We start from the raw sequence: 14,558 nt of genomic DNA on the forward strand, positions 1-14,558 counted from the left end.
ACCAGTACACACCAGACTTCCTGACGGATGATGACCTCGAGCTCGCGGCACTGCTGTCTCCCACACCGTTCACCATCACAGAGACACCCACCTCGGTTGGGCATATAAGTGATGAGGCTCCAGGGTCACTGTCTGGTGCGCACCCCACAGCCGAGCCGGTACAGCAGGTGGAGTTTGGAGCAGCCGAGGGGCTGGACGGTCGGAGGGCAGCCCAGGCCAGGGTGGCACCACGCCATCCAGCAGGCCCGCAGAGCAGCCTGGCCCATCGAAGCTGGGCCGCCCCAGGAAACGTGTGCCGACGGGGAGCCATGTCGAAGGGCGTGATTCACAGCAGTCCGCCTCCACTCCTGCTGTACCATCTGGGAACACACCTAGACGTAGTGGTAGGGCCCGTAAGGCAAAGTCGTTAGGCACGTAAGATGTTGGCACGGGTGCAGGGCACAGTTTAGTTGTAGTGGGTAGGGCACCTATGTTCACCACACGAATAAACGCACTGTTAAATCTGACTTGTAAGACTGTGTGCTATGTCCGGTGCCAGGGGGCCCGTGAGGGTGCCCGATTGGCGTAGCGGTATACGAGCCGTTCAAGGTCTGTTCCGGATGTGCTGACCCCCCACCCCCCATAATCGGACACCGTTGTCCTCGGTACACCGACACCAGCCACCCCACGGGCATGTGGTGAAATATCCGTCAGGAAGGCTGTGACCACCGGAGTTCATGGTTCAGCTATAGCCATGAGTCAGACCTCGGCTGGTGAATCTGAGCTCACAGCTCATCGCAGAGCGGGCCGTCATCATTCAACACGGCACTGATCACACCCGCTTACCCAATCATCACTGTGCAATCCCGTAGTGCCGCAGTGGTAAGGTGATGTGGAATTGGTGCCGTGAACGCGGTGAGGGGGCGGGTGGGGGGGGGGGGGGGGGTGGGCGCTGTGTGGTGCCCCTGTACAGGAATGACGGTGCAAGTGGCAGTGTTCAGCGGATCCCACCCCCACAGTGCGTGAACCGTGCGGCCACCAACGCGTGCCCGTTGTCCGTGGCGGTGCCGTCGCGCAGCCTCCTGGGCGTAACGAGCAGCCGGGCAGTGTCTGCGTCCTGCGCCCCTCCCCCCACCCTGATGCACCCCATCATCCTCATCCTCCGCATCCTCCTCTTCCCCATCCCCCTCGTTCGCATTGGCTCCGGTGCCGTCGGGTACTCCCTCCGGCTCCTCCACCAGGTCATCTCCCCTCTGCATGGCAATGTTGTGCAGCGCACAGCAGACCACAACTATGTGACCGACCCTGTCGGGTTGGTACTGCAGGGCCCCTCCTGATTGGTCCAGGCATCTGAATCGCATCTTCAGCAGCCCGAAGCACCGCTCCACCACACCCCTGGTTGCTGCATGGGCCTCGTTGTATAGGCTCTCCGCGTTGGTGTGAGGCCTCCGTATTGGCGTCAGCAGCCATGACCTCAATGGATAGCCCTTGTCGCCCAGCAACCAGCCCCTCAGCCGGGGGGGGGGCATCCATCGAACATTGCGGGGATGAACGACTGTGCCAGAATGTAGGCGTCATGCACACTGCCGGGCTACTTTGCACACGCGTGCATGATCTTCATGTGGGGGTCACACACCACCTGAATGTTCATGGAGTATGCGCCCTTTCTGTTCATGAACACTTCCCTGCTGTCTGCAGGTGGGCGCATGGGGACGTGCACACCATCGATGACACCCTGGACCATCGGTATCCCGGCCACCTTGGCGAATCCACGTGCCCGTGCTTCCTGCTGTGCTCGGTCCTCGGGGAATTGAATGTACCTGTCCGCGATGGCGTACAAGGCGTCGGTCACGGCCCTGATGCACCTGTGGACCGATGCCTGTGATATCCCGGATAGGTCCCCGCTCGGCGCCTGGAAGGAACCGTTCGCATAGAAGTTTAGGGCCACTGTCACCTTAACGGAGACTGGTATCGCGTGTCCTCCTCCCATTCCTCGTGGTGCGAGGTGCGCCACGAGCTGGCATATATGTGCCACCGTCTCCCTGCTGAACCGTAGTCTCCTCCTTCATGTGATGGCCGTTAGGGCCTCGAACGACATTCTGTCACGGTACACCCTCGGCCTTGCTGGACGCCTGTGGCGCCCTGGCACTCTCCCACCCCCCACCTGCACACTCTTCCGCACCCCCCCCCCCTTTGGCCGCAGCCTTCTCGGGGAAGCCGACCCGGTCTCCGGGCGCTGCGCTACAGTCCGCTCACCACCTCCCTGCTCAGCGTCAGCCTGCACGACTGGCTGACGACTTTAAATAGCAGGTGTGCATGGCGACGGCGTGAACTGGGGTCACTCCGTCGGGACTTCGGCCCATCCGGGCCTGAGAATAGCAGGGGTGCCGGAGAATTGCCGTTTTGGGTGTCTCGGACGATTCTCCGGCCTGCAGCCCGCGAAACTCGACCGGGCCGTTCCCGCTGCTTGGGAGAATCGCGGGAGGGCGTCGGACCGGCGTCCTGGGAAATTTTGGCGGCCCAGGCGATTCTCCCAACCGGCGTGGGAGTGGAGAATAGCGCCCCCTGTGTCCATTTTATGTTATTTTTCCCGGACATTCCCACCCTGACATCACAGTCAGATTCTGTCCACTCATTGTCCATCTAGGGGCAGGATACCAGAACTGGCATCCTCTTTACACCATGGATTGTTTCAGAGGATATTGGGGCCACTGATTAAACATGTTTACTAAGTCCACTATGTAATCTGTTGACCACGCATCTTGTGTGTCTCAAAAACATGGGCAAGTTAGCTGGCCTAAGTCCCATCATGCATTATGGCCGCTACTTGTAGCTGGAGTTTACATGATTATCACTCCTATGTCTTAAAATACAGGTTTAACGGTTAATAATGACTACTGGAAGGGCAACATGGCGGTACAGTGGTTAGCACTGCTACCTCACGGCGTTGTAGTCCCAGGTTCGATCCCGGCTCTGGGTCACTGTCCGTGTGGAGTTTGCACATTCTCCCCGTGTTTGCGTGGGTTGCACCCCAACAACCCAAAGATGTGCAGGCTAGGTGGATTGGCCACGCTAAATTCCCCTTAATTGGAAAAAATGAATTGGGTACTCTAAATTTTTTTTAAAAAATAATGATGACTGGGTATAGTTTCTCTGAATATTCTCAATCTTTAATAAACTAACTTATGTAGAACTACTCTAGTGCCATCCTAGCTATTCAGTTTTAAGAGGTCTCATCGCTAGACACCCCCTTCACCCCCTCAAGGGCAATTAGGGATGGGCAGTAAATGTTAGCACAGCCTGCGACACCCACGTTCCATGAGTGAGTAAAAAAAAAAGCAGGGCTCTAGAGGTCGAATGGCTACTCCTAATAGGTATGTTTGTAACTCATTCTGAAATGTGCTGGGTATATAATTATCTTGCAAACAGAGAGTGGAACCATGGCTGGAGTCCTGTTTACTTTGTGAATCAGAGTTTACTGTGAGTGGGTTTTGTGGTGTGAAATTGCCCCGACATGAATGTGTAATCAGTAACCTGTTTTACGCTGTACATGATTCTAGAATCTTTTCCATTGTCAACTTGCCTATTATCTTATTCTGTCCTGGTGCTTTCATGAGTTTTTTGAGGTATTGAAATATCGTAATAAAGTTGTGATAATTGTAATAAGAAGCACCAGCCTTCAAACTTGCTAATCAAGAAAACATAGAAACAACTGTGAACATTCAGTCTTTGTCCTCTTGCCTCTCAGAAGTTGTGTTTCACAAAGACCCCTGAGGGTTCCAATGCTTCTCACTGATACTGAAGATCTATGTTATTTCATGATTCCAATTTGTTGCTCAGAAGTTATTTGATCTTTCTACCTGCTAAGATTACTGATAAAATTGAATCCAATTACACCTCGTCTATGCAATAATTATATTGAATAAAGCAAGAGAAAGCCTACTAATTCTTCTACAAAGTAGAAAAGATCTTATGCGGTTTATCTAGGTCGCAGTTATTGAATATTTCTCCCAAATATGAATTTAGTGTCACTGCGCCCATACAGTGCAATGTGCAGAGCATGTTAATGAGGGCCGAGGCAGTCACTGAGATCCGTGTTACAGTCTGCACAGCGATATAAATAACTTTTGGGACATTTTCCTGTCAAATTGATAATATTGCACAATGCTGTGAAAGTAAAATTTGTACTCCCTGGTTTAATAGTAGTGGTGGGATCCCCTATAGAACACCCACAAACTAGCATGACATTAAATCATTTCTGCTCTTAATATTAATCCATCAAATTCCTACAGTGCAGAGGAGCCCATTCAGCCCATCGAGTCTGCACCGACCCTCCGAAACAAGACCCCACCTAGACCTACCCCCCCCCCCCCCATCCCCGTAACCCCACCTAACCTTTTGAAAACAAAGGGGTTTGACCCGCACAACCTGAAAGATGTGCAGGGGAGGTGGATTAGCCACGCTAAATTGCCCCTTAATTGGGAAAAAAAGAATTGGGTCCTCAATTTATAAAAAATACAATTATGATTTGTTGGAACAACTTTATAATTGTCTAAGTTTAAGGAGCAATTTTAAAAATAATTGTAATGTTATAAATGTAACTATTGGAAACAGATGTTTTTGGTAGTTGAATAATTTGAGACTCTCATCATTGCCACAAATGTGTTTGTTTCAATCTTTTATTTGCGGTTTCTGATGTGCAATGTCTTCAACCTAGATCTATATGAAAATTAATCGAACTAAGTTTGTTTCTTTCCTCAGGGGATCTGGTATCCTTCAGTTATGTTTACATGGACCAAGGTATGTTGACATTTTGCATTAACTACCAAAAACAGCGCAGGATTAATAGAATTTGCTTCATTGAAGTTTAAATAATGAATAGCGATAGAGCTCTCCAGCTCAGTACTTAACACAAACCAAAGACAAAATGCTGGAAAATCTCAGCAGGTCTGGCAGTGTCTGTAAGGAGAGAAAAGAGCTAACATTTCAATGACAAAGGGTCATCTGGACTCTAAACGTTAGCTCTTTTCTCTCCCTCCAGAGGCTGTCATACCTGCTGAGATTTTCCAGCACTTTCCCTTTAGTTTCAGATTCCAGCATCCGCAGTAATTTACTTTTGTCCAATGGTACTTGGCACAGTTGTGAAGCTATGGCTTTACATTCATTGTTTAATGACCATGTTTGCTGAGCTTCTGCTTTCCTTTCTCTCTTCACTTTTCAGTCTTCTCTGCATTTGCAAAGTCAGATGTGAAGTGGGTTTGTTGAATATACCTCTGTTTAAAAATAAAACTGGGCAGCACGGTGGCACAGTGGTTAGCACTGCTGCCTCACGGCGCCGAGGTCCCAGGTTCGACTCCCGGCCCTGGGTCACTGTCCGTGTGGAGTTTGCACATTCTCCCCGTGTTTGCGTGGGTTTAACCCCCACATACCAAAGATGTGCAGGGTAGGGGGATTGGCCACACTAAATTGCCCCTTAATTGGAAACAAATGAATTGGGTACTCTAAATTTATTTTTAAAAACTGATTTTCCACCTGGCTTGTGACTGTTGTTGGCGCCCTCTGTTCACCATGGATTTGATGTTTGGTTATCTTCACAAAGGAGTAGTGATGATTTAGGAGGTAGACCTGGAAGCTGGATTCCTTGGGGAAGCATTTATTGTTCCAAATGTCAGTTGTGTCCGGACCCTAACTGGCTGTTTGTTTCAGGTGCTGTGGTGCTGGAAACGTCATGTTTTGCTGAAGCGGAGAGGATTTATACACGAGTTAAAGAGACTACTCTCAATGACAAACAACTCACAGCAGTTATAATCCCAGACATCGAGGTAAGGGCCTGAGAAACTTCTTATAAAGCAGTTGGGATGGAAGGCGAATGGGACGTTGCCTCCAAGACAGTTGGCTTTCCATGGAGAACAAGATTAAACTCAAATCCCATTGACTGTTAGATGAATTTGAACAAAGAAAAAATAGACTCTCCCTACTTATCGTGACAGAAAAACCTCCCTTTAGGGAAAAGAAAGAGAAAGGGCTTGTGTTCCTGTCGCACCCTTTCATGGCCTCAGCACATTCTAAAGTGCTTTACAGCTGTAACATAATGTCAAATGTCCTCAAGGGCAATTAGGGATGGGCAATAAATGCTGGCCTAGTATTCAATTGATTTAAAGATGGCATCTCCAATAGTGCGGCGCTCCCTCAGTACTGACCCTCTGACAGTGCAGCACTCCCTCAGTACTGACCCTCTGACAGTGCGGCTCTCCCTCAGTACTGACCCTCTGACAGTGCGGCTCTCCCTCAGTACTGACCCTCTGACAGTGCAGCACTCCCTCAGTACTGACCCTCTGACAGTGCAGCACTCCCTCAGTACTGACCCTCTGACAGTGCGGCACTCCCTCAGTACTGACTGACAGTGCAGCACTCCCTCAGTACTGAGCCTTTGACCGTGCAGCACTCCCTCAGTACTGACCCTCTGACAGTGCAGCACTCCCTCAGTACTGACTCCCTGACAGTGCGGCACTCCCTCAGTACTGACCCTCTGACAGTGCGGCACTCCCTCAGTACTGACCCTCTGACAGTGCGGCACTCCCTCAGTACCGACCCTCTGACAGTGCGGCACTGCCTCAGTACTGACCCTCTGACAGTGCGGCACTCCCTCAGTACTGACCCTCTGACAGTGCGGCTCTCCCTCAGTACTGACCCTCTGACAGTGCGGCACTCCCTCAGTACTGACCCTCTGACAGTGCGGCACTCCCACAGTACTGACCCTCTGACAGTGCGGCTCTCCCTCAGTACTGACCCTCTGACAGTGCGGCTCTCCCTCAGTACTGACCCTCTGACAGTGCGGCACTCCCTCAGTACTGACCCTCTGACAGTGCGGCACTCCCACAGTACTGACCCTCTGACAGTGCGGCTCTCCCTCAGTACTGACCCTCTGACAGTGCGGCTCTGCCTCAGTACCGACCCTCTGACAGTGCGGCACTGCCTCAGTACTGACCCTCTGACAGTGCAGCGCTCCCTCACTACCGACCCTCTGACAGTGCGGCACTCCCTCAGTACCGACCCTCTGACAGTGCAGCACTCCCTCAGTACTGACCCTCTGACAGTGCGGCACTCCCTCAGTACTGACCCTCTGACAGTGAGGCACTCCCTCAGTACTGACCCTCTGACAGTGTGGCGCCCCCTCAGTACTGACCCTCTTGACAGTGCGGCACTCCCTCAGTACTGACCCTCTGACAGTGCAGCACTCCCTCAGTACTGATCCTCTGACAGTGTGGCGCCCCCTCAGTACTGACCCTCTTGACAGTGCGACACTCCCTCAGTACTGACCCTCTGACAGTGCGGCACTCCCTCAGTACTGACCCTCTGACAGTGCGGCACTCCCTCAGTACTGACCCTCTGACAGTGTGGCACTCCCTCAGTACTGACCCTCTGACAGTGCGGCACTCCCTCAGTACTGACCCTCTGACAGTGCGGCACTTCCAGGTCTGCACAGTGACGTGGCTGCAAGCTGTGTGGGGTTTGCTCTGCAGGATTGGTTTAAATGCTGCTTCCCCTTGTTGGCAGGGAGGTGGTCGGCACAGCCCCGGCGAATCAGACGGTGGGATAATCTTTTGTGGCGTGAACCCTGTGGGGTCTCGTTAAGTGGTCCAATTAATATTTGATACCAGTGACAGCCTTGCCGGGTCGAGCTCGCGGTAGTTCCCGCTCGCTACCACACTTAGAAACTTCCCATTGACTCACACCTGACGAGTGGGTAAATACAGAGTCACCTCGCCAAATTCTCCCAAAATTACACTCGATTCAACTAAATGTGGACAAAGTCCCCGAGCGAGGGCATGTTAGATTTCGCGATGCGTTGCGAGCTGGGTAGATCCCGGGAGCGGTGTCACCCAGGATCGACACAAAGGTGATGTAAACTGGGCTGGAACATTCTTTCAATCTATATTTATAAAAAAGTCATTTTTGTATCCCTTGTAGAATCGACTTCTCCAGATAAATGTTTCATCGTAATCCATCCCTGTACTTTCAAATGTTTTCATTGCCTTAAATAAAAAAATTGTTCAGTTTAAAAAGGTCTCTGCCACGTGGGGTTCAGGCAGTGTGACAGACTCTTGTGCCAACTTGTACTTCACTTCATGGGTCATTTTCAGGTGGGCAAGATGTAATCAGTAGGATTGCCCAAGGATCAATGCTGGGACCTTAACTATTTCCAATCTATATCAATGACTTGGATGAAAGCATCGAGTGTGTGGCTGCTACATTTGCCAATGATAGGTGGGAAAGAAAGTTGCGAAGTGGACATGGGAGTGTGCAAAGAGACATTGACAGGTTCAGTGAATGGACAAACATTTGGCCGATGGAGTATAATGTGGGAAAATGTGAACTTGTTCAGTTTGGCAGCTGTAACAGAAAAGCAGCAACGTGTCTAAATGGAAAGGGACTGCTGAACCCTGAGGTGCAGAGGGATCCGAATATCCTGGTACATGAATCAGTAGATGTTAGTATGCAGGCACAGCAAGTGATGAGGAAGGTAAATGGGATGTTGCTGTTTGTCTCAAGGGGAATGGAATATGAAATTGGAAAGTCTCATTACAGTTGTGCCGGCATTTAGTGAGACCACATCTGGAGTACTCTGTATAAATTTGTTCTGTGCATTTGAGAAAGGCTGTAATTGGGGAGGTGGTAGTTTAGTGGTATTGCCACTGGACCAGTAATCCAGAGACCCAGGGGAATGTTGTGGGCAGGCTCACCACGGCTTATGGTCAAATTGGGATTCAATAAAAACCTGCAATTAAAAGTCGAATTGTCGATTGGTCTAAAATCCTTTAGAGGAGGAAATCTGCTTAATAATCTTTTTATTAGTGTCACTAGTAGGCTTACATTAATACTGCAACGAAGGGCAGCATGATGGCGCAGTGGTTAGCACTGTTGCCTCATGGTGCTCAGGATCCAGGTTCGATCCCGGCTCTGGGTCACTGTCCGTGTGGAGTTTGCACATTCTCCCCGTGTCTGCGTGTGTCTCACCCCCACAACCTTAAGATGTGCAGAGTATGTGGATTGGCCGCGCTAAATTGCCCCTTAATTGGAAAAATTAATTGGGTACTCTTTTATAAAAAAAAAAAAAAAAATGTTTTTAAATGCTGCAATGAAGTTACTGTGAAAATCCCCTGGTCGCCACATTGTGGCGCCTGTTTGGGTACATAGAGGGAGAATTCAGTGCTAACCACTCTGCTACCATGCCTGGTCTGACCTACATATGACTCTAGATCCACAATAAATGGCCGAGTAAATCCAAGGGCAAGTAGGGAAAGGCAACAAATGCTGGCCCATCGACACCCATATCCTGTAAATGAATAAAAGATAATTGCATTCAAAGCCTGCGAGGTGAAAAGTGTTGTGTTAAGGTGAAAGGTTGGGCTGAATCCGTTGGAGTTCAGGAGAATGAGGTGAGGGAACTTGACCGAATCGGTGTTGACAGAATGTTTCCCAATGCAGAGAGGCTAGAACTGGGAACGTGGTTTAAAAATAAGGGGCCTCCCGTTTAAGATGAAAATGAGGAGTTTTTTCTCTCAGATGGTGTTTAGTCTGGAATTCTCTTCCCCGGAGAAGGCGGGCATCATGAGTATCGTGAAAATGTCATTGACGAGGTAATCCAGAGGCCCAGGCTCATTCCCGGGTGAAATGGTGGAATTTAGATTCAATTAATAAACCTAGAATTGAAAGCTAGTCTCAGATCACAAAACTAACATCGATTGTTTAGAAATCCACCCGGCAGCAAGTCACTCAGTTCACAAGCAGTTGGGTTTGTCATAAATGCCCACATCCTGTGGAAAAATATGCAAAAAGCATTGGAGACATGCTCGTTGAATATTCTTAAGGGTGAGTTAGATAGATTCTTGACTGACGAGGGAGGCAAATGGTGTAGGGTGTGGACGGGGGGTGAGAGCTACCAGCCGCATTGCGCTCGACTGGGAACGTGCCGTGGCCGGTAACACAGGGCGAGGCCTCCCGCGGGCTGCCTGGCAGACACTACGTCTCGTGGGATCTACCCACGTCCTGTGAGGCGTTGGGATCAGGGGCCCGCCCACAGTAGGCGTGACCAAGCCGCGCCCGCGTATGTAGGCCTTAAACCCTTTATGGGTAGCACGGTAGCACAAGTGGCTAGCACTGTGGCTTCACAGCGCCAGGGTCTCCAGTTCGATTACCCGCTGGGTCATTGTCTGTGTGGAGTCTGCACGTTCTCCCCGTGTCTGCGTGGGTTTCCTCCGGGTGCTCCGGTTTCCTCCCACAGTCCAAAGACGTGCAGGTTAGGTGGATTGGCCATGATGAATTGCCCCTCAGTGTCCAAAATTGCCCTTAGTGACCAAATAGGTTGGGAGGGGTTATTGGGTTGTGGGGATAGGGTGGAAGTGAGGGCTTAAGTGGTTAAGTGGGTCGGTGCAGACTCGAAGGGCCAAATGGCCTCCTTCTGCACTGTATGTTCCATGTTCTATGTTAAACGTACTAAGACTTCACTTACCCGCGACCTTCTGGCTTCCCAGCATATAACGGCCCCTTCAGGGAGCACCCAGCTGGGCGTCGCTCTGTACTGGTCCACACAAAAGTGGGTCTCCCAGACCATCAGAAGCCCCTGGGTGATCAGGGATAGTGCAGGGTGGCCCCCAGGCACTGCTACCCTGGCACTGCTAAGGTGCCCTGGTGGCACTACAAGCTGACTGGGGCGCTGCCAGGGTGACACTGCCAAGGGCCACGGCTCGAGGGGGGGCCTTGCCCATGAAAGGTGGGTGGAGGGGGATATAGAGGGTGGGGGTGTTGCCCACGGTCCAGGGGGTCACCCTGCACTATCCCTGGTCACCCAGGAGCTTCTGATGGCCTGGGAGACCCACATTTGTTTGGACCAGTACTGAGCGACGGCCAGGTGGCAGCTCCCTGAGGAGGCCAGGTGGCAGCTCCCTGAGGAGGCCAGGTGGCAGCTCCCTGAGCGACGGCCAGGTGGCAGCTCCCTGAGGAGGCCAGGTGGCAGCTCCCTGAGCGACGGCCAGGTGGCAGCTCCCTGAGGAGGCCAGGTGGCAGCTCCCTGAGGAGGCCAGGTGGCAGCTCCCTGAGGAGGCCAGGTGGCAGCTCCCTGAGCGACGGCCAGGTGGCAGCTCCCTGAGCGACGGCCAGGTGGTAGCTCCCTGAGCGACGGCCAGGTGGTAGCTCCCTGAGCGACGGCCAGGTGGTAGCTCCCTGAGCGACGGCCAGGTGGCAGCTCCCTGAGCGACGGCCAGGTGGTAGCTCCCTGAGGAGGCCAGGTGGCAGCTCCCTGAGGAGGCCAGGTGGCAGCTCCCTGAGCGACGGCCAGGTGGCAGCTCCCTGAGGAGGCCAGGTGGAGAAATTCTGACAGGTCTGCAGTTCCAGAGCTTATGGCCCAGAACGATTAAAAATGAGGAATGCTGAAGGGGCCAGAAATAGCATTTATTTGGAGGAAATTTCAGCTCATCCAGGACTAATGCCACAGCCCTCCGATCTCCCCAGAGTTAATGCCACAGCCCTCCGATCTCCCCTGAGTTCTTTGTCAATTTTAACTAATCCCCCTGCCCTGGTCTCTTCCCATATGACTGACCCTTTCTCTGGTTCCTATATTTATCCAGTTACTGTGGCTCTGACTCACCCTCTCTATGGAGAGACATTCATGCTTCATCGTAAAGAAATCTCACTCAATCGCTCATCTTCTCTCCTCCTAATGATGGATGACCAATCAGGGAAAATAGTCCTTACGTAGTCAATCTATCAAAACTTCATCATTTTAAAAGCTGAATTAATCTTCCACCCGTACACTGGAAATAGTCAATTCCAATGGATTACCCATTGCAATGGATTTAAGGTGAGTGACTGATTCTGATAGAAGGGGAGTGTTACTGTTCATAGTAGATACTTATCCCATTCTTCTGTCTTTGAAATTTGTACTGTTAATCATTATACTGGACAAATATCACAAATATAATGTGGGGAATGTGAAGAAATTTGCTTTAGACTTATTATTGGTGGAGAATTTCTCCTTTGGTTTTGGAAATTAGATGATTGTCTCACCCTGGGGCATGGTAGGTAATGCCTAACCTCCGATAAATATTCTGGAGACTCGAACAATGAATGTTCATAGAACATACAGTGCAGAAGGAGGTCATTCGGCTCATCGAATGTGCACCGACCCACTTCCACCCTATCCCCGTAACCCAATAACCTTTTTTTGGTCACTAACAGCAATTTATCACGGCCAATCCACCTAACCTGCACGTCTTTGGACTGTGGGAGGAAACCGGAGCACCCGGAGGAAACCCACGCAGACACGGGGAGAACGTGCAGACTCCGCGCAGACAGTGACCCAGTGGGGAATTGAACCTGGGATCCTGGCGCTGTGAAGCCATAGTGCTAGCCACTTGTGCTGCCCTCCGATGTTACCTCATTAAATGTGACAGATCACTGTCACTGTGTCAGTATCCTGGAACTCTCTCCCTAACTGCATTGTGGATGTACCTACACCACAAGGACTACATCGGCTAACACCACCTTCCCACGGTAAAATAAGGATTGACAATGAATTCTGCCCTTACCAGTGATGCCAACAACCCGTGAATGGATAAAAGAAACAGTCCTCTGCATTTCTAAGACAGTAAGGAATTTTATTTAAGCTATTGCAACATGAAGTGTGACATTTCTTTCTTCTGCCAATTTCTATCTTCTGTCATTAGCTAATTTCCCAGGAGGCACCAGGTAAGTGTTAGTTGTAGAACGTAGAATAGGGAGCCACGTATTGCCTTAGTCTCTGTCTTAGCCTGTGTCTGTAGATAATGCTTGTCGTTGTCCTGTTTTGCTGTATTTGTGCAAATGGAGCCACCTGTAACACTCTTGGAAAATGATCAACAACTATGTTTTCAAAGGATTATCTATTTGCAACTGAAGTGCCTCCAACATATGTGGACAGCTCAGTGAGATTCCTGCCCTGTATGGAGTAAAGAATAGAGAATCCCTGATCTGCCCTTCTCCTGATTTCCTGGTGATTTGATGATCTGAAAATTGGAAACACCAAAATTCTTCAATCAGCAATGCGCCCACAGAAAGCTCCACACTGGAAATAGATCTGCCCATCACAGCTGTATTTTAAATACATGCATTTATAGATTCATTTTCAAATCCTCTCTGGCCAGTGGTGAGGTGCGAGAGGACTGGAGGACAGCTGACATCAATAAAAATGGGAGGTAGGGATAGATCAAGAAATTATAGACCAGTTAGTCGAAACTTGTGGGGAAGTTACTAGAAAGAATTTTGAGGGACAGAACATATAAAATATCTTTTGAACAATATCTGAAACAATGTGAAAATAGGTCAGACTATTTAAAGATTTATTATGTGCCTGAACTTCCGCAGAATGGCAATCCGTCAGATTGCCACTTTGCTCCTAGTTACTTAGCTCGAAATCCAGCCGATGATTTTTCACTCAACCTCCCACCTCAGGCAAGGCAAGAACTGTCTCGGCAGCATGCTCCTGAGGCCTTCAATTGAGGGCTGGAAGGTTGGAGCTAAGGAGGCCAGTCTGTGAAGCAGGTCTGTTTAAAGGCCCGGCCATTTTTGAGCTAGGGAGAGGTAGGTTTGTACGGTAAGTGGGTAGGATTGAGGGATGGTGGTATTGGCTGATCGGGGGGTGGAGTGGAGTGGGAGGGTCAGGCTTTCAGGCGGGGTGGAGGAGTGGTGTTTGGGGTCAGTACTAAAAGTGCCCAGGAATTAGAAGTGGTTGTAATTCTTCTAACATTTTTGGAGTAACCAGTATTGCGAGACAGTCACAACCATCCAGAATTTACAATTTAAATTTTGGATGGTTCCAGTTGCTGGGAAATTGCCTAACAGAAGTTTCAACTTTGCAGGCACTTGGTGGGTGACCCTGACTGCGGGGGCGGGGGGGGGCCTGACTTCGGAGGGGGGGAGGGGTGTTGACTTCAGAGGGTGGGGGGGTGTTGACTTCAGAGGTGGGGGGGTGTTGACTTCAGAGGTGGGGGGGTGTTGACTTCAGAGGGGGGGGGGGTGTTGACTTCAGAGGGGGGGGTGTTGACTTCGGATGGGGGGGGTGTTGACTTCGGATGGGGGGGGGGGCCTGACTTCGGAGGGGGAGGGGTTGACTTCGGAGGGGGAGGGGTTGACTTCAGGGGGGGGGCTGACTTTGGAGGGGGGAACGACCCTGACTTCGGAGGGGGGGCCCCTGACTTCGGGGCGGGGGGGGGGGGGGGGGGGATCATGGCGCATCTTTGGGATATGTCCCAGTTACGACTCCTGGATGCGCAGAGGTTACTTTGTGTTTTTTGTGTTTGTCTTAGATAATTGCACTTGTAAACGAATTAGCAACTTTGTCAATGATTATTAAATCCATGAAATTCTTCTTCTTTCTGGAACATGAACATTTTATGTACAGTTTGCTTCACTTATCCGATTAGTTTCTGCTTTTAGATATTTAAATTATGTTTTTGCGTAGTGCATTCAATTGTCTGCTGAATTGGCATGTTTTCAAAGTACTCTTGTGCTAAAGGTTGCAGAATAAAAACAGTGAAGCCAAC

The 14,558-nt window shown here is 50.5% G+C and overlaps 1 protein-coding gene across 1 annotated transcript in view; it reads left to right on the forward strand.

Moving 5' to 3' along the window:
• Positions 1 to 14,558, forward strand: part of LOC140408239 (diacylglycerol kinase theta) — a 267,197-nt gene that overhangs the window by 188,432 nt on the left and 64,207 nt on the right. The window contains exons 13-14 of the mRNA XM_072495177.1: positions 4,741 to 4,779; positions 5,686 to 5,801. Coding sequence (XP_072351278.1) covers positions 4,741 to 4,779; positions 5,686 to 5,801 — 155 coding nt within the window. The remainder of the gene's footprint in view (positions 1 to 4,740; positions 4,780 to 5,685; positions 5,802 to 14,558) is intronic.

Source organism: Scyliorhinus torazame, chromosome 3, assembly GCF_047496885.1.
Source record: "Scyliorhinus torazame isolate Kashiwa2021f chromosome 3, sScyTor2.1, whole genome shotgun sequence".
NCBI lineage: Eukaryota > Metazoa > Chordata > Chondrichthyes > Carcharhiniformes > Scyliorhinidae > Scyliorhinus > Scyliorhinus torazame.